The sequence below is a fragment of the Hyperolius riggenbachi genome, chromosome 4, assembly GCF_040937935.1.
Source record: "Hyperolius riggenbachi isolate aHypRig1 chromosome 4, aHypRig1.pri, whole genome shotgun sequence".
In the NCBI taxonomy this organism is placed as follows: Eukaryota; Metazoa; Chordata; class Amphibia; order Anura; family Hyperoliidae; genus Hyperolius; species Hyperolius riggenbachi.
Window position 1 is genome coordinate 201,661,484 of NC_090649.1, and position 17,785 is coordinate 201,679,268.

The 17,785-nt window shown below is 46.2% G+C and overlaps 1 protein-coding gene across 3 annotated transcripts in view; it reads left to right on the forward strand.

The window, feature by feature from the left end:
* The window catches only part of PCYT1A (phosphate cytidylyltransferase 1A, choline), a 68,122-nt gene that overhangs the window by 15,138 nt on the left and 35,199 nt on the right, over positions 1 to 17,785 (forward strand). For all 3 annotated transcript variants that reach the window (XM_068281232.1, XM_068281233.1, XM_068281230.1), the window contains exons 2-3: positions 10,205 to 10,256; positions 13,975 to 14,156. In XM_068281232.1, coding sequence (XP_068137333.1) covers positions 14,040 to 14,156 — 117 coding nt within the window. In that variant the 5' untranslated portion in view covers positions 10,205 to 10,256; positions 13,975 to 14,039. The remainder of the gene's footprint in view (positions 1 to 10,204; positions 10,257 to 13,974; positions 14,157 to 17,785) is intronic.

The window sequence follows — 17,785 nt, forward strand, 5'->3', positions numbered from 1 at the left end:
CAGAAAGCTCTGTTGGTGGGCAGAAAAGGGGGGGGGGGCGGTGAATCACTAATGTGCTGAGTTGTACGGCCCTGCAGCAAGCCCTTAAAGCTGCAGTGGCCTGAATTGTAAAAAAAATAGCCTGGTCACTAGGGGGGTGTAAGCCTATGGCCTTTAAAGAGAGTCTGAAGCGAGAATAAATCTTGCTTCAGACCTCATAGATAGCAGGGGCATGTGTGCCCCTGCTAAAACGCCGCTATCCCGCGGCTTAACGGGGGTCCCTTCACCCCCAAATCCCCTCCGTACAGCCGGAGAGCGCTTCCGCATTGGGGCAGGGCTAACCGCCGCAGCCCTGCTCTCACGCGCTTCTATCAGACGCGTACTTCCGCCTCTCCCCTGCCCCTCTCAGTCTTCCTTCACTGAGAGGGGCGGGGAGAGGCGGTGATGCGCGTCTGATAGACGCGCTGAGAGGGAGGGCTGCAGCCGTTAGCCCTGCCTCCAGGAAGAGATAATTTACGACCAAGTTGACGACCAAGTTTTGCGGGGGTGGGTTTGGGGGTGAAGGGACCCTCGTTTAGCCGCGGGATAGCGGCGTTTTAGCAGGGGCACACATGCCCCTGCTAACTATGAGCTCTGAAGCGAGATTTATTGTCGCTTCAGAGTCTCTAAGTGGTTAAAGCAGGCACACACTACATAATAGTTTAAAGTGTAACTGTCAGGCATAAAATCTAAAATCAATTCTTTATTTTTATCTTGTAAACAAGTAATAAGGATGCTAACCAGACAATCCAAAAGTAAAAAAACACTCTTTTCGTCTCCATACTCTATAATAAAACCCAAGTGTCTCTGCGTCCCATGTCCCTGTGTGTATGTTTTGTAGCACTGCCCATGTGCAGGGAGGGACACAGACACGGAAGGGGCGGCCGTGTTTGCGAGTGCGGGCGGTCGCGTGGAGTAAGACCTAGCCCATTTTTAAACGGCCTAAGGTCACAAGTAGTACATAATTTCCTAGTTTACCTGGCTCTTATTTGGTACATATGCTGCACAAAGGAAGTTGCAGGGCATGCTGGGTTTTGTTTTTTTCTTTTTTACTTTCCCCTCAGACATAACTAATGCAGCCTGATTGGCTGAAGCCTCTATCCCTCCTGGTTTCCCCTCCCACAATTCTCTTCCTCTCTGATTAGCCAACATTTCTCATGCTGAGACAATGCACTTTCTACTGCAGAGCTGGGTGGGAGTGTGGTATTGCAGTATAATGGGGTGCGGCATCATAACGCACTGCATGCAGTGTGTTTACTGCAAAGAACTTGGGGTACGTGTGTGATGTGACAACACCAGGGCTGTGGAGTCGGTCCAAAAATCCACCGACTCCGACTCCTCAGTTTGGGATTCCACCGACTCCGACTCCTCGACTCCGACTCCTCTAATTTGCATATTACAATTTTGTTGATTAAAAGTATGTAGCGTGAAATTCGTCTCTTAACTGCCAACGCTTAGGAATTTTACAAGACAACTGAAGTGAGAAGGATATGTAGACTACTATATTTATTCCCTTTAGACTAAAACTAGTCCTTGGTAAGAGTACTTGTAAAAGGTACAGACCGGAACAAAGAACATCTATCAGGCCCTAGGCAATGTAAGTGTGGGTACATGTAAGAATGATGTGCAGGTACTCTGCAGGGGAATAAGGAGATTGTAAACAGACAACACCTCTGTGTTCAATGTGCACAGCATTCTCAGTGGATTCCCTGCAGCTCTGTGGGGAGTGCATATGTAGAGTATAGTACTACTGTGTAACAAAGTAAACCTGAGACTGATGAAATTAAAGTTTTATACATACCTGGGGCTTCCTCCAGCCGCCTTCAGGATAATCAGTCCCTCGTTGTCCTCCTCCACCACCTGGATCTTCTGCTATGAGTCCAGGTACTTGAGCCAGTCGGGCGTAGTGCGCAGGCACACACTCCACAGCCAGGAGCATACTACACCTGTGCAGCACTATTGCGCAGGTGCAGAATGTTCCTGGCTGTGGGAGCGGCATGCGGCCGGACAGCGCTGACTGGCTGAATTACCAGGACTCATAGCAGAAGATCCGGGTGGTGGAGGACAGCGAGGGACTGATTAGCCTGAAGGGGGCTGGAGGAAGCCCCAGGTATGTATAAAACTTTACTTTTCATCCGTCTCAGGTACCCTTTAATTTGCAGTCACTAAACCAAATTTTAACACATCAAATTATTTCATTTCATCAGCAAAGATAGTGCATACATTTGCATAAATCAGCATCAATGCAGAATTATTTCCATCTCATTGACCATCTCTATTAGTGACACGGCTACACATCAGGCTTTATACTTACAGCATAGATGTTATTTAGTATATATAAGAGATTCCTGTGTACACATCATATATACAGTCACAATCAGATGTGTATATCTGACCTTAAAAATACGGGGACTGCTTTATTGAAGCAGCACAAGTAACTAATTTTGATTAGTTTATTTCATTTTTGTGGACTAAGCACAGCTATTACTGTATATATACTGTATATATACATTATTTTTAATGACTATTATCTGAGAAATAGAACATTTTATCATATTTTCTATTTTAATTACAGTTACAAATTCATTAGGAGTCGGAGTCGGTGCATTTTTTTCCGACTCCAGCCACCCAAAATTGCCCGACTCCACGACTCCGACTCCACAGCCCTGGACAACACGCACCCCACGTACTATATGTCAGTAGTCATGTGGGGCTAGAATGCAGAGGTGCGGCAGACACTATGAGGCAGTATGACAGGTAAAGTATAACTGCACGGGGCACCGGTAGGCGTAAAACATTGGGGGGGGAGGAGCGGCCGGGGGTTTCCGTGGCATTCGTCATTCGTGATTATCGCACGCCTTCACTGCCATGCACCCATTCAAGAATGTCTGCTCGAGATTTTCCAGCATGTCTGATCGATATATGTGACCAATTTTGGCTTGTCAATCGGGCGTGCTCTTGGCTGCACACATATTTGATTTGATTAGAATTATCAAATCTGATAGTCGATCAGCTGCCAAGTCCAGAGTAATCTATGGGCACCTTAACTCAGAAAACAATCTTACACTTTTATTTTCAGTGAGTTTGTTTAAAGAGAATCTATATTGTTAAAATCGCACAAAAGTAAACATACCAGTGCGTTAGGGGACATCTCCTATTACCCTCTGTCACAATTTTGCCGCTCCTCGCCGCATTAAAAGTGGTTAAAAACAGTTTTTAAAAGTTTGTTTGTAAACAAACAAAATGGCCACCAAAACAGGAAGTAGGTTGATGTACAGTATGTCCACACATAGAAAATACATCCATACACAAGCAGGCTGTATACACCCTTCCTTTTGAATCTCAAGAGATCATTTGTGTGTTTCTTTCCCCCTGCATCTCTCATGCACTGAAGTTTCAGGCTGCTCGTTTCTTCCTGCAAATAGCTTTGCCTTTGTCTGTAATTCCTCAGTATGTGAAAGTCCAGCCAGCTCAGAGGAAGATTTATCCAGCTTGTAAAAGATAAGAGAGAAGGGAGAAGATGCCCTAATCTAAATAATACACAGGCAGTGTGCATAGAGGGGCCTGGAAGGGGGAGTTCATAGCAGAACCACAACACTGAAGAACTTGGCAGCCTTCCAGACACAGGATGACAAGTCTGACAGGGGAAAGATACATTGATTTATTACAGAGACAGTGATAGTAGAAAGTGCTGCAGTAAGCCAGAACACATTAGAATAGCTTTTGGAACTTGTAGGATGATAAAAAACAGGATGCAATTTTTGTTACGGAGTCTCTTTAAAACGAAGGACATCTTTGCTAAGCAGCTAGATTACTCTGAGTAAACCATTCATATATAATCTATCAGCACTTCATAAGTCATTTTGCATCTGAATGCTATCAAATATTACCTTACGATTTGTAGCCCCTATAAGCTTTTTAGGGAACTTGCTGGAACCTTGGCAGCATTAAATGGCTCCCTGTAGTGAGGGAGTTATGGAGGATGCCATATTTACTTCCTTTTTAAACCATGCCACGTCACGTTCACTCGCGATCCATGTCACGCCAATGCTTTCTCCTTTTGAGTTTGAAGGAGAAAACATGGAAGTGACGCAGCTGGGATTGAACACGGCGTGGACCGCATCAACTATAGGCATTGACATGAGTAAGTTAACCCCCCCTCCTGCCGCGGCCAGCAAGTCATAATCGAAATTATGATTACGAATGGTGGGGCTATTTGTAAGACCACCACTACTCTAGTCTTTCTTCGCTTAGGTGGCGGGTTGGGGCAGTCACTGCTCAGAATCTGTGTGTATGTCAGGCTCCATAGCAGTAGCAGCATAAGCCAGTACAGCACTTGGCCTTGAATCATTTCCAGACACTGTGGGTGGTAGTAAGGGCCTATTTCCACAGAGTTCTGCATCCATTTCTGAATTGGACGTGGCACCTGTACTTTAGCCGAATCATTATAGCCATGCCATGCACAGATATAGGGAATCGGATGCATGCTTCAGAAAACTGCAGCTTGCCACCCTGAATTGCACCGACGTGATTCGGACAGCAATTAATTCGTCTGAATAGGCAGCATTTCCTCATCTGGCTCGCATGTGGGGAAGTACTGCATATTAGGAGGTAGTGGAAATGGGACCTAATTGTATGTGGACACACTCTATCTCAGCGAAACAATGGCACTCGTCAATTAATTCCTCCAGTATACTCCAGGGGACTCCTGCCCACCCGCTGTATTCCTGATTGTAGCTCAGGGTTACTTTAAGCAGCAATTAGCGATAACCCTGAGCTACACTTCTGGGTACCACTGGGAGGGCTGTATGCAGAGTGATGCAGAGCTCTAGTATCACTCACCTCTTCGGAATCCAGCAGCAGCAGCCAATTTTCTCCATGTCACGATGCCGTGATCACAAATTATCACTGCATAGAGATGGAGTGCCACCCAGAAGACAGGAGGAAGAATTGCAGCATTTGGCCAGATCCCAGGGAGTACTGTAGAATGATCTACGGGCTTTGCTGCGTACTCTGCATAGGGGGGACTCTTGTGACCTACACTGAACAGGAGGGGGGGAAGAGGCACTTCCTAACTACCTATACTGAGGGAGGAGAGGGGAGCGCTCTCCAGCTACCTGCACTTGGGGGGGTCTCTCTGGCTACCTGTAATGGGGAGAGCACTTTCTGGCTACCTATTAAAGGGGGTGGGGGGCATTTTCTGCCTACCTATACTTTGAGGACCTCTCAGGCTATCTATACTAGGGGAGGTCACTTTCTGGCTACCCGTAACGGGGTGAAAAATCTGGCTACTTGTACTGGGGCCACTCTCTACCTGAACTGGCAACTCTCTACCTGAACATTCTGACTGCATGAACTTGGGAGGAGATCTCTGTGGCTGCCTATACTGGGGGGTCTCTCTCTCTGGCTGCCTATATGGGGGGGGGGGTCTCAGGCTGGCTATAGGTAACGGTCTGATTCTTTCCAGAGAAAACCTTGTACTGCTTTTAGAAACCATAATCTGGAAAGAATCATGCCGCTAAGGAGGTAAACTCCTTTATCCCCCGCATGTGTTACAGCTTGATCTGACACAGAACAGCTTTTCCCCATCAGTGTTAGAACACTAAAAGTCTTACACTGTTCACATTCAGCAGGTTGCACAACAGCCTAATCAATTAAAAATGATAGTGTACTATGATGCAGGACAAAGCTATACATACATTGAAAAGACAACCCCCTCCCCTCTCACTTTTGCATGTGCAATAAAAGAATGGACATACGTGGTCCATGTTCGAACAATATATTGTTAAAAATTTGATTGAAGGTGACCTTACATCAGGTGACTTGGCAGCCGATCAACCATTCAATTTGATTATAATCAAATTTGATGAAGATTGGGGCCGCCAACTGCATGCCCGATCGACAATGCAACCAATTCTGGGCTGAAATTGGTTGCATTAAGCAGACGGACATGCTGCAAGATGTTGTGCCGTAGTGGTCGTTAAGGTGCACGGTGGTAATGGCAAGCGACATCGGGACGAACACAATGAAACCCCCGACGCTTTCCCCCCTAATGTGTAATGTGCCCTCTGGTGCCCAGTGCACTATACATTGCCTACGTTACTTGTCCACCGATGACTCCGGGCGCTGTCCTCTGTCCATACACGCGCCCCATGTGGTTGCTGGTGTACACATGGGCATGAGTGTGATGTCGCGCATGTTTCCATATTACTCTGGCAACCACGTGGGGCTGGTGTATGAACGCAGGTACCCAGAGCCACCGGTGGACAAGCGGCAGACATGGACAGGTAATGTATAGTGCACCGGGGGAGAGGAGAAGCTTTGAGCCAGCGAGGCGTCACAAGGCTGATTCTGGATCGATTTCTTGGGCAATCTGCCCATACATCGTCTGATGTATGGGTACCTTGAGAGTGCTTTTTGACAATTTTTTCCTTGTCTGATCTACTAAAATCTTTGCATAGCATATGCCTACCATAAACCCTTATAAGTGGGGGTTGACCTTGGTCCCATATACTGGAAAGAAGCTGCTTTGTATTTGCAGACTGACAACATCAGGGTTGTCTGTTTACTCTCCTGTTATCTGTTGTATTCCCTGGCTTGCCTGATGAGCCCCCTGCTGCCTTGTGTGAAATCTAATTTCCTTGTGAGCCTGTCTCCTGGACCTCATACAGCCTGCAGTTTGCTTTTTCAAGCAGTAAACCACACAAAAAGCTCCCAGGCAGCAGCTGTGGTGAGAAGTCCCTGCTTGAGAAAGATTGTATGTCGACTTACTCAGGTACAGAAAGCAGGTAAGTGAAATGATCTTCAGGAAGCATATTGTGTTGAGTGTTGATTGGGGTTCAGGCATCATTACTTTGGATAGCAAGCAGTAGCTAAGTAAATGGATAAGGGCAGCCAGCTACCGCAGCAGGTAATTTTGGCCTTGGTGGCCGTTTAGCAAGATGGGGGACAGCATCAACTGCAATGTTCATTGCTTATATAGCGTCGCCCACTGTGTAATTTGGGCACGGGTGGTGCTCAATAACTAACTGTTAAAGGTGGTGCAAATATCGGTGGCGGGAGTGCTTAGTGTTGGAAGTTGGCCCTTATATCTGTTTGTCTTTCTGGATTGTTTTGGTCAAAAAATGTATGGCAAATTTCGTAAAGGTGATTAAATCTGCTGGAAATATTAAAGCATGTATGACCACCTTTAGATCCATGGGTGCCTTTAGGCTAGTTTCACATATGGTGCAGCGCATCACACCACACCATTGCAGGTATTTTATCCCCTGCGGCAGACTGCAACGACAGGGAAATCTGTGTGGCCCCACCCCCCAATGTGTAAGCCAATGGTATTCGATATTAACTGTCTGATTCCCCAGACATGTACACACCTCCAGACAGGAAGTGCTTATCGGGATTTCACCAATATGTTTGCCACACCGCGACATTCTATAAAATTTGTTGCTGTGCCATTGACTCCCATAGAGTTGCGCTCCAAATGGTATGCTCGGCAGCGCTCTACATCTTTTGCTTTGGCCGGACTTCTTATGTCACATGGCGGTACTGCAGCCTGTCTTAGGGCTGGTGCACACCGGAGCGGTTCTGGAGCGCTTTTTAAAATGCTTTCAGGTGGAAAACTGCTTGACTAATGAAAGTGAATGGGCTGGTGCACACCAGAGTGGTTTGTTTTTTCCAGAAACACAAACTCGGGGGCTGAAGCATTTTTTAGATTTCTGAGGCATTTCTGCCTCAATGTTAAAGTATAGGAAAGTGGAAAACTGCTCTGAAAAACACTAGATCAGAGCGGTTTTCCAGGCGTTTTTGTTACAGAAGCTGTTCAGTAACAGCTTTTCCTGTAACAATATTTGTAATCTGCTACACAAAAACGCTCCAAAAAAAAGTCTCTAAACATGCCTAGAATCGCTCTAAAATCTGCCTCAAAAACCTCTAGCGTTTTGCAGATCTGCTAGAGGTTTTTGGTGTGCATTGGGCCTCATTGAGATTAATAACCATTGCAGCGAGCTGGGCGGGAGAGCGTACCGTGATGTGCTATGTGTGCAAGGGGCCTCAAGCGCATAGCCTATGTAGGGCCACTTTACTGTGTTTAAAGGGATACTGTAGGGGGTCGGAGGAAAATGAGTTGAACTTACCCGGGGTTTCTAATGGTCCCCCGCAGACAACCTGTGCCCGCTCAGCTACTCACCGATGCTCCGGCCCCGCCTCTGGTTCACTTCTAGAATTTCAGACTTTAAAGTCTGAAAACCACTGCGCCTGCATTGCCATGTCCTCAATCCCGCTGATGTCACCAGGAGCATACTGCGCAGACACAGACCATACTGGGCCTGCGCAGTATGCTCCTGGTGACATCAGCGGGATCGAGGACACGGCAACGCAGGCACAGTGGTTTTCAGACTTTAAAGTCTGAAATTCCAGAAGTGGACCGGAGGCGGGGCCGGAGCATTTGGGAGTGGCTGCGCGGGCACAGGATGTCTGCGGGGGACCATTAGAAGCCCCGAGTAAGTTAAACTCATTTTCCTCTGACCCCCCCCCCCCCCCCCCTTCAGTGTCCCTTTAAAGTATAGTGGGTTATAAGGGTTATAGGTTTTACAAGAAATAAAGTACGTGTATAAAACTAGGAATACAATATAGAGATGTGGGGAAACCTCGTCTACATAATTATATATAACCTTTGCCATATTATGTATTGCATCACATCTTTCCTTGAACTGCTCCAGGCGCCAGCTTTGTACAGAGCAATACAAAGCTAATTTAGCCTTGCCCTCTTATTTGCCACACACTTCCCCACCTGATTCATCAATTACAGGAAGTATGCCTTTTCCTGGTCAGTGTTCGCATATTAAAATGAGCGAGCATCAATCAAGAAGGCATCCATTTTTTTTTTATTTTTTTTTTTCATTTCATTGATGCTTTGAATGGCTATAACAACTATTCTATTAAAATCCCGTACAGTGTATTCCCACTTTTAGAAATTGCTATTCCTCATCTCACAAGTCCAGTTCTGCGGTTTTGTTTTTATTGTCTGGATGTGACCCTTGTTGCCTGGAAGTCACATCAAGTCTACTTTCCAGGAAGACACGCCAAGGCTATCCTCATCAGAGCCTTCAGAAAATACTTTTAGCTTTGTATCTGATTACTTTTGAGTATGCCCTCATGTGGGCTAACTAGATTTTCTGGTCCTGATCTGCATTTTAAAGCCTTTGATGATGTGAGGTAATGAAGTAAAATGCAGTCAGCAGACACATGGGTGTGGAAATACCCTACACTGCAGTATATTAACTACCAAATAATGGAAGAGATGCTGCTAACTTTCTGTGGATAGAGGCTACAGTAATTATGTAGTGGTCTGGAGCCCATACTTGTACCTATATGAATTGTCTGGGCAAGATAACTTGGTTTATGTGAGCATCTCAGAAACATGTACAAGTGATGAATTTTCAGCGTAGTTTGATCTGTATTGTGTGCTGTTCAGCAGATAACTGTGTTGCCATTTAGATGCTGAATACTACAGCAATCAGTTAACTTTCTTTATTACAGACAACCTTCACATTTTCAAGTTCTAAAGATCCATCTATGTTTATCATATCATATAAAGATCATTCTTAATTCTCATTCTGTTTACCTTTAAAGGGAACCTAAACCGAAAAGGATATGGATTTTTCCTTTTAAAAATAATACCAGTTGCCTGACTCTCCTACTGATCCCGTGTCTCTAACAGGGCTGTGGAGTCGGAGTCGGGGCAATTTTGTGCACCTGGAGTAGGAGTTGGAGTCGGTGGTTTCATAAACTGAGGAGCCGGGAGTCAGGTGATTTTTTGTACAAAATCCACAGCCCTGTTAAATATTAGACTAAGGAGTCGGGGTCATTTTGGTTACCCGGAGTTGGAGTCGGAGTCGGAGTTTGATAAACTGAGGAGTCGGAGTTGGAGTCGGAAGATTTTTGTACCGACTCCACAGCCCTGGTCTCTAATACTTTAAGCCACATCTCCTCAACCAGCATGCCGATCAGGTGCTCTGACTGAAGTACGACTGGATTAGCTGCATGCTTGTTTTTAGGTCTGTGATTCAGCCAGTACTGCTGCCAAAGAGATCAGCAGGACTGACAAGCAACTGGTATTGTGTAAAAGGAAACATTTCATGCAAGTTCAAGTTCTTATCTTATGATCTGTATGTTTCTTGTGTTGCAGATAGGCAATAGGGCTGCAGCGCCCACTGAGCAGACTCTGAAATCACACAAAGGTTTGTTTATTTTTCTATTAGCATGTTAATGTTAACTACGGTCATTGTATGCTTGGGTTTACTCCCTTTTGCATGTACAACACTCTTATCTTCTGTTGTGTTGTGAGGGTAATTATTCCGCAAGATTCAGTTCACAAGCACTTCTGAATAGGCTACGCCCGACATTGGTAAACAGAGTTTTAATTATGTAATATATACAGTGCTGCCCATAATTAATCATACCACTAGCAAATTTTGACTTAAAGTGTGAAGGTAGCCATACACTGGTCGATTTGCCATCAGATTCGACCAACAGATAGATCCCTCTCTGATCGAATCTGATCAGAGAGGGATCGTATGGCTACCTTACAGCAAACAGATTGTGAACCGATTTCAGCCTGAAACCGTTCACAATCTGTGGTGGTGCTGCCGCCGCTCCCCCCGCCCGCATACATTACCTGCTCCGGCCGGCTCGACTGCCCCCGGTCACCGCTTCTCCGTCTCCGCTCTCCGCTCTGGTCTCCGGCCCCGGCATGCTTCACTTTTTCCTGCCCGGCAGGAAGTTTAAACAGTAGAGCGCCCTCTACTGTTTAAACTTCCTGCCGGGCAGGAAGAAGTGAAGACCCGGAGACCAGCGCGGTGACCGGGGTGAGTTGCGCCGGCGGAGCAGGTAATGTATGCGGGCTCTATTGCGTCGGTCGTCGGGCACTCGAACGCCGCTAGCAACGCGCTCCCTACCCGTGGGCGATCGACGGTAATTTTCCGCACGGAGCGATCAACGGGATCGGACGAAATCGAAATTCGGCGTGTAGCGGGAACGATGTGACAGCAGTTTCGAATCCCCCCCCCCCCCCCCCGGTTTCCCCTGTCACACCTCTGTTCCTTTCTGATTGGCCAATATTTCTCATACTGAGACAATGCACTTTCTATTGCAGAGCTGGGTGGGAGTGCCTGAAGAATGGTAGCAGGGCGGGCAATGCGTGCACAATCAGTCTGAGGAGAGTAAGGGCTGGTGCACACCGAGCGGCTTTTTCAGCGTTTCTGAAGCCGCTTGCGGCTGCGGATCCGCTTGGTCAATGTATCTCAATGGGGTGGTGCACACCAGAGTGGGAGGCGTTTTGCAGAAACGAATCCTCCCGGGGTGAGGCATTTTTTGGGGATTTTGGATGCGTTTCTGCCTCAATGTTAAGTATAGGAAAAACGCAAACCGCTCTGAAAAACGCCTGTTCAGAGCGGTTTTGCCGGCGTTTTTGTTACAGAAGCTGTTCAGTAACAGTTTTACTGTAACAATATATGAAATGTACTACACCAAAACCGCTGCACAAAACCGCAAAACGCTAGCTGAAACGCTACAGAAAAAGAAGAAAAAGCGTTTCAAAATCTGCTAGCATTTTGCGGATCTGCTAGCGGTTTTTGGTGTGCACCAGGCCTAAGGGAGGAAATGACAACAGGATTGGCTTCAAGATAGACACAGTTAAAAATTGAGAATACTTTGGATTTTCTCTTTTTTTTTTTTTTTTTTTTTTTTTTTTTTAACTATAGAAAGATCACTAAAATCAAAATGTGGACAGTGCAATACATATGTTATGTATAAGCACTTTAAAGAGAACCTGAGGTGGATTTGATATTAGGACACAGAGGCACGTTCTGTATACAATGACCAGGCTCTGTTTCCTTCCAACGCTCCTCCAGCAAGTGATTTTTTTTTTATGGGAAATTACCTAGGTGTCTCCCAAAAGACAAGATGATGTGCAAGAGGCATTATTGTGGGAAAAATGTATCCGCTTTTATTTACATTTGAGCAAAAAGTGTCCAGTCTAAATTTACTCATACCCTTCTCAATAATCAATAGAAAAGCCTCTATTGGCTATTACAGCAATCAACTGCTTCCTATAATTGCAGACCAGCTTTTTGCATGTCTCCACAGGTATTTTTTAGCAATGAGCTCCAAATCTTTCAGGTTGGAGGGTCTTCTTGCCATCACCCTGATCTTTAGCTCCCTCCACAGATTCTTAATTGGATTCAAGTCCGGACTCTGGCTGCGCCACTTCAAAACATTAATGTTGTTGTCTGCTAACCATTTTTCAGCACTTTTGCTGTGTGTGTTTGGGTCATTGTCATGCTGAATTTACACTGGTGCCTAAGGCCAAGTTTCTCTGAAGACTGCCTGATGTTGTCGTTGAGAATCCTCATGTTTTTTCTCATAGTGCCATTTACTGTGATTGGGTTCCCTGGTTCATTGGCTGAAAAACACGGCCAAAGCATTAGGTTTCCACCGCCACGTTTGACAATGGGGATGGTGTTCTTTTTGTTGAAGGCTTCTCCTTATTTACGCCAAATGAAGGAAACATCATTGTGACCAAACAATTCGATTTTTGGTTTATCTGAACATAACACAGAAGACCAGAAGTCTCCTTCTTTGTCCAGATGAGCATTTGCAAAGGCCAAGGAAGCCTTATCTGGAGAAGTGGCGTCCAAGTTGGTCTGCGTCAGTGGAACCCAGCAGTGTGCAGTGTACGTTGGATTGTCTGCCTTGAGACATTGCCACCAGCAAAGCCCAGATTCACCTGGATGGCCTTGGTGGTGATTCTTTCACCTCTCTCACGATCCTCCTGGTCAGCACAGGTGTCACTTTTGGCTCAAGTCCTCTGAGATTTTCCACACGGCGGAATGTCTTGTATTTTTTAATAATACTTTGTACTGTAGCCACTGGAACTTGAAAACTTTTAGAAATGGCCTTGTAGCCATTTCCTGACTTGTGAGCAGCCACAATGTGCAGCCACAGGTCCTCACTGAGCTCATTTGTCTTAGCCATGACTGTCCACAAACCAACTGCAGAGAACTGTTGTTTTTTACCTGTTGAGTTTTTACCCAATTAATCGGGTTAAACAGGATGCATTAGAATATATAATATATATAATATAAACCAAAACAATCGCAAACTGAAAAACCTGAGCAAAAGATAAATGCATACTGGGTACAAGAGAGTGCACTAGTGCCAATGGATAAACAAACAACCAATACATAAAGTGCAATCAATGACAATATCATAACTAAGCTGCAACGGAATCACAGTATAGTAAAATTGAAAGTGCAAGAGTGAATGGCGCACAGATATACCTCAGGACTTAGGAGAGCTCAATCAGTGCAAGGAGAGCTAATGCCAGTGCACTCCTGCCCCCACATAGTGCAGCTATATGTTCACAGAAGGTGGCACACCACTGGCTTGAACTTGGTTCAGTTTATTGCACACTACTGCGCTTTACTGCCACTAGATTTTTCACGCAAGATAACAATCGGAAAATATGACATCTGTTTATAACTTTATAGCACACCCCTGAAAGATATAGCATGGTAATATACAGCAATACTGTGATACAATGGGCATGATTCACAAAGGTTTTTCTTCTGTTTTCACGTAATCTATGTTACTTTTTTAAGTTCCCAAAGAGCAAAAATATAATATAATTAAGGTAAGAAAAGTAATATTAAAATTAAGTTAATCAGGAACAACTTACTTTGAGCAATTATTTTGCTTGTAAATGTGCTGAAATGTTTTTTTTATCATTTGGGTGATAAGTCATTTATGAGAAGTTTTGTGAATAGAGTTCATTGCAAGCAAGGGCTTGGCCCATGCAAATACAGGAAGTAGTTGAAGAATGTAGCAAAGCGTCACTAGCATGCTGGGGTTTTTGTTTTTTGCCTAAACTGGTTTTATAGACCTTCCTTTCGTTCACAGGGAGCGTGAAACCCATATGAAATATTTATTTAAGCCTCTACAAGTCTCTCCCTCACACTACACTAATGGAGCCTCAAAACACTACAAAACTGGGCTCTCGCAAGAGAAGGAAAGAAGCTACAGGACCAAATGGGACAACAGATGAAGACGCTGTGCTTAGGAAGGTTCCCCGCTATATGACGGTCAGTAATAGCTGATGCACTTCTCTGGCTTTATCAATAAGTTCCTATCAAAATACCCATAATCCATGCTCATCTGCTCAAGTGAGGGCACTTAAAGGACTTACGAGGCCAACGGTGGAAAAAAAGTGAATTACCTGTATCGTTGTTTCAGGCACGGAGGACGCCGTCCGCGCCCTCCGTGCCGATCCGCCGGGTCCCCCCCGCTCATTATCCCCCCTGGCCGGCTCCCGACCCCACAGCCCGGGTCGGGCTCTCCTGCCTCACGAAAGATGGCCGCTTCCTCTGGCCGCGGCTGCGCAGTCCGCCTGGCCATGAGTGCGGCTGCGCAGCTCTAGGGCCAACCCCTCGCGCGTGGACGGCGTCCTCCGTGCCTGAAACAACGATACAGGTAATTCACTTTTCTTCCACCGTTGGCCTCGTAAGTCCTTTAAAGAGGAACTGTAGTGCAATAACATAATGAACAAAATTGCTTTTTTTTTTTACAATATTTATTTATGGATTAGTCAGTGTCTGCCCATTGTAAAATCTTTCCTCTCCATGACTTACATTCTGAAATGTATCACTGGTGGTGACATCTTTAGTTCTGTCAGGTGATCTGCACGGAATGTTAGTTACTGAGAGCTCTACGCACAGAGGGGGTAGTGCTTTCTTGGCAGTTGGAAAAAGCTATTTCCCACAGTGCAACGAGGTTCACAGACCGCAAACTGTTAGGCCCTTTGTCATGACATCACACTGTGAGAGGGATTTCACCACAATATCAGCCATATAAAATTCCTTGATGGTCTATTCAAGAGAAGGTAAATATTTATCATGGGAAAGGGGGTATAAGCTACTGATTGGGATGAAGTTCAATCCTTGGTTAAATGTCTACCTTCAGTAAAATTAAAATTGAGGTGCTATGGGGGAGTGTTCTCTTTCTTTCCTGTATAACCACTGTCAGAATTTACACAGCTCACCTGGTTGTATGTTTGGTGTGCTTGCATGTTGCATTATGTATGTTATAGGGTCAGAGTTAGGTCATTTACAAATTCAGGGGTGCCTCTACCTGGCGTGTGTGGCTATGCAAAATAATGTATTTTTTTGTTAACTAGTACCTCTGCTTTTAACGTTACTGTACGGGTGGTAGTGATTCCTGTATAGCTGGTCTGCATTGAGTATTTGCATGAGCATGTGTGCAAAGGGTTAATTGATTTTGCTAGCTAACTGTAGAAAGTGTAATTATCAATTTACATAGACCCTTTACCCTGCTGTAGCACTGTATAAATGAATACACATTATGGGTGCAAAGTGTATTGGAGGTGTACAGCACAAGTGTGGAACTATCTAACGCAGTTATTTCATTCAGGGAATGCAGGGTTCAAAATTTAATTCCCTGAAAGCGATGGTTGTTTAGTGTGAAGATCAGTATAAAAAAATTTAGCCGTTTCAAAGGTGATTTTTGACCCCTAGTGGGTCCCAGCCATCAGGATTACTGCCCTTGTGAGCTGACAATTTCTTTATTTTCAAAGCATTTTTGTGTGCTTGTCAAACAAATAGAATGATACAACTATAAGACCACAATTTTCTATTAAGTTTGGCAAGGGGAAGTGTATCCCAGCTAGTCACCACCGTAATAAGATGAGAAAGAAAATAAGGGCGAACAGCCACCGCATCAAAAGGAGGAGAGGCAGCAAGGCCCCAGTCTAGAATTTGATTTAACTTCGAAGCAAAAGTAATAGTACCATAGATTGGGTAGACCTATACCCCCTTGAAAAGGATGTCTATATAAAGTATGTGCCCTAACTCTAGCCGGTTTGGAATCCCAAATATATTTATTACCGTATTTGTCGCCGTATAAGATGCACTTTTTCTCCCCCAAAAATGGGGAGAAAAAGTCCCTGCGCCTTATACGGCAAAGGCAGGGAATCCCCGACTTAATAACGCCCGCCGATACGAACCGCGACCCGCTGCCACGTCGGCAATTCCCTGCCTTTCTGTGCCTGCCTTCCTCCCGCCTGCCTGAGTCTCTTGGCCCCCCATGGAGTGTCAATAGCGGCGGCAACTTACCTTTGGCAGGCTCCCGTGCTGATCCTAGATCATTGCGCTGCCCCCCGCTAGCCTCCTCTGCCTTCCCCCTGCTTATCTGCCCCCCCCCCCCCCCCCGGGTGTAGGAACAAGTATTGGTAGCTTACCTCCGCAGTGCGCCCGCGATGACTGCAGACATCCATCTTCCAGGCACTTCTCGCTCTAGTGACCGGCTTTGAACTGCACGTCATCAGTTCAAGCCGGTCACTAGAGCGAGAAGTGCCTAGAAGACGGATGTCTGCAGTCATCGCGGCTGCACTGCGGAGGTAAGCTACCAATACTTGTTCCTACACCCGGGGGGGGGGGGGGGGCAGATAAGCAGGGGGAAGGCAGAGGAGGCTAGCGGGGGGCAGCGCAATGATCTAGGATCAGCACGGGAGCCTGCCAAAGGTAAGTTGCCGCCGCTATTGACACTCCATGGGGGGCCAAGAGACTCAGACGGGGGGGGGGGGCAAATGAGGACACGGGGGCACTGGAGGACATATGGGGGACACCGGAGCACACATGAGGGGGCACAGCAAGACACATGGGGGCACATGAGTACACACAGGACACATGGGGGGGGGCACAGGAGGACACATGGGGGGCACATGAGAACACACAGGGAGGACACATGGGGGGGGGCACATGACGACACAGAAGGACACATGGGGGGCACATGAGGACCCATGGGGGGCACATGAGGGCACACAGGAGGACACATGGGAGGCACAGAAGGACACATGGGGGCAAAGTGGTAAACGCCCTTGCCAAAGCCGAAGGTAAATACTCCATCCTGCTCCTCCTGGACCTCTCCTCGGCATTTGACACTGTCGACCACTCCCTCCTCCTCCACTCCCTGCAGCTAATGGGCATTCAGGACCTAGCCTTAGCCTGGATCTCCTCCTACCTCTCCAACCGCTCCTTCACAGTATTTTTCAATGGCTCCTCATCCACTCCGACACCCCTCTCAGTTGGTGTTCCTCAAGGTTCCGTCCTAGGACCACTACTGTTCTCACTCTATACTGCCTCAATTGGCAAAATCATCTCCTCCATGGGTTTCAATTATCACCTGTATGCCGACGACACCCAGATATATCTCCACACCCCAGATCTCTCCTCCTCTACCATGGACAAAGTCTCTGCCTGCCACACATCCATTTCCTCCTGGATGGCTGCCAGGTACCTGAAGCTTAATTTGGACAAGACTGAGCTTCTAATATTCCCACCCCGCACAGCTGCACCCCTCCCAGATCTGCACGTCACTATTGAAAATACTACTATCCACCCTACCTCCCAAGCCCGCTGTCTAGGCGTTACTCTGGACTCTGAACTTTCCTTTACAGCCCACATCCAAGGTATTGCCAGATCCTGCAACTTCCACCTCCGCAACATCTCCAAGATCCGCTCCTACCTGTCCCCTGACACCACTAAACTCCTTATCCATGCCCTTGTCATCTCCCGCCTAGACTACTGCAATTCTCTTTTATCTGGCCTCCCTTCTAACCGTACTGACCCACTTAAATTGGTAATGAATGCGGCAGCCAGACTGATACATTCTTCTCACCGCAGCGCCTCTACAACTC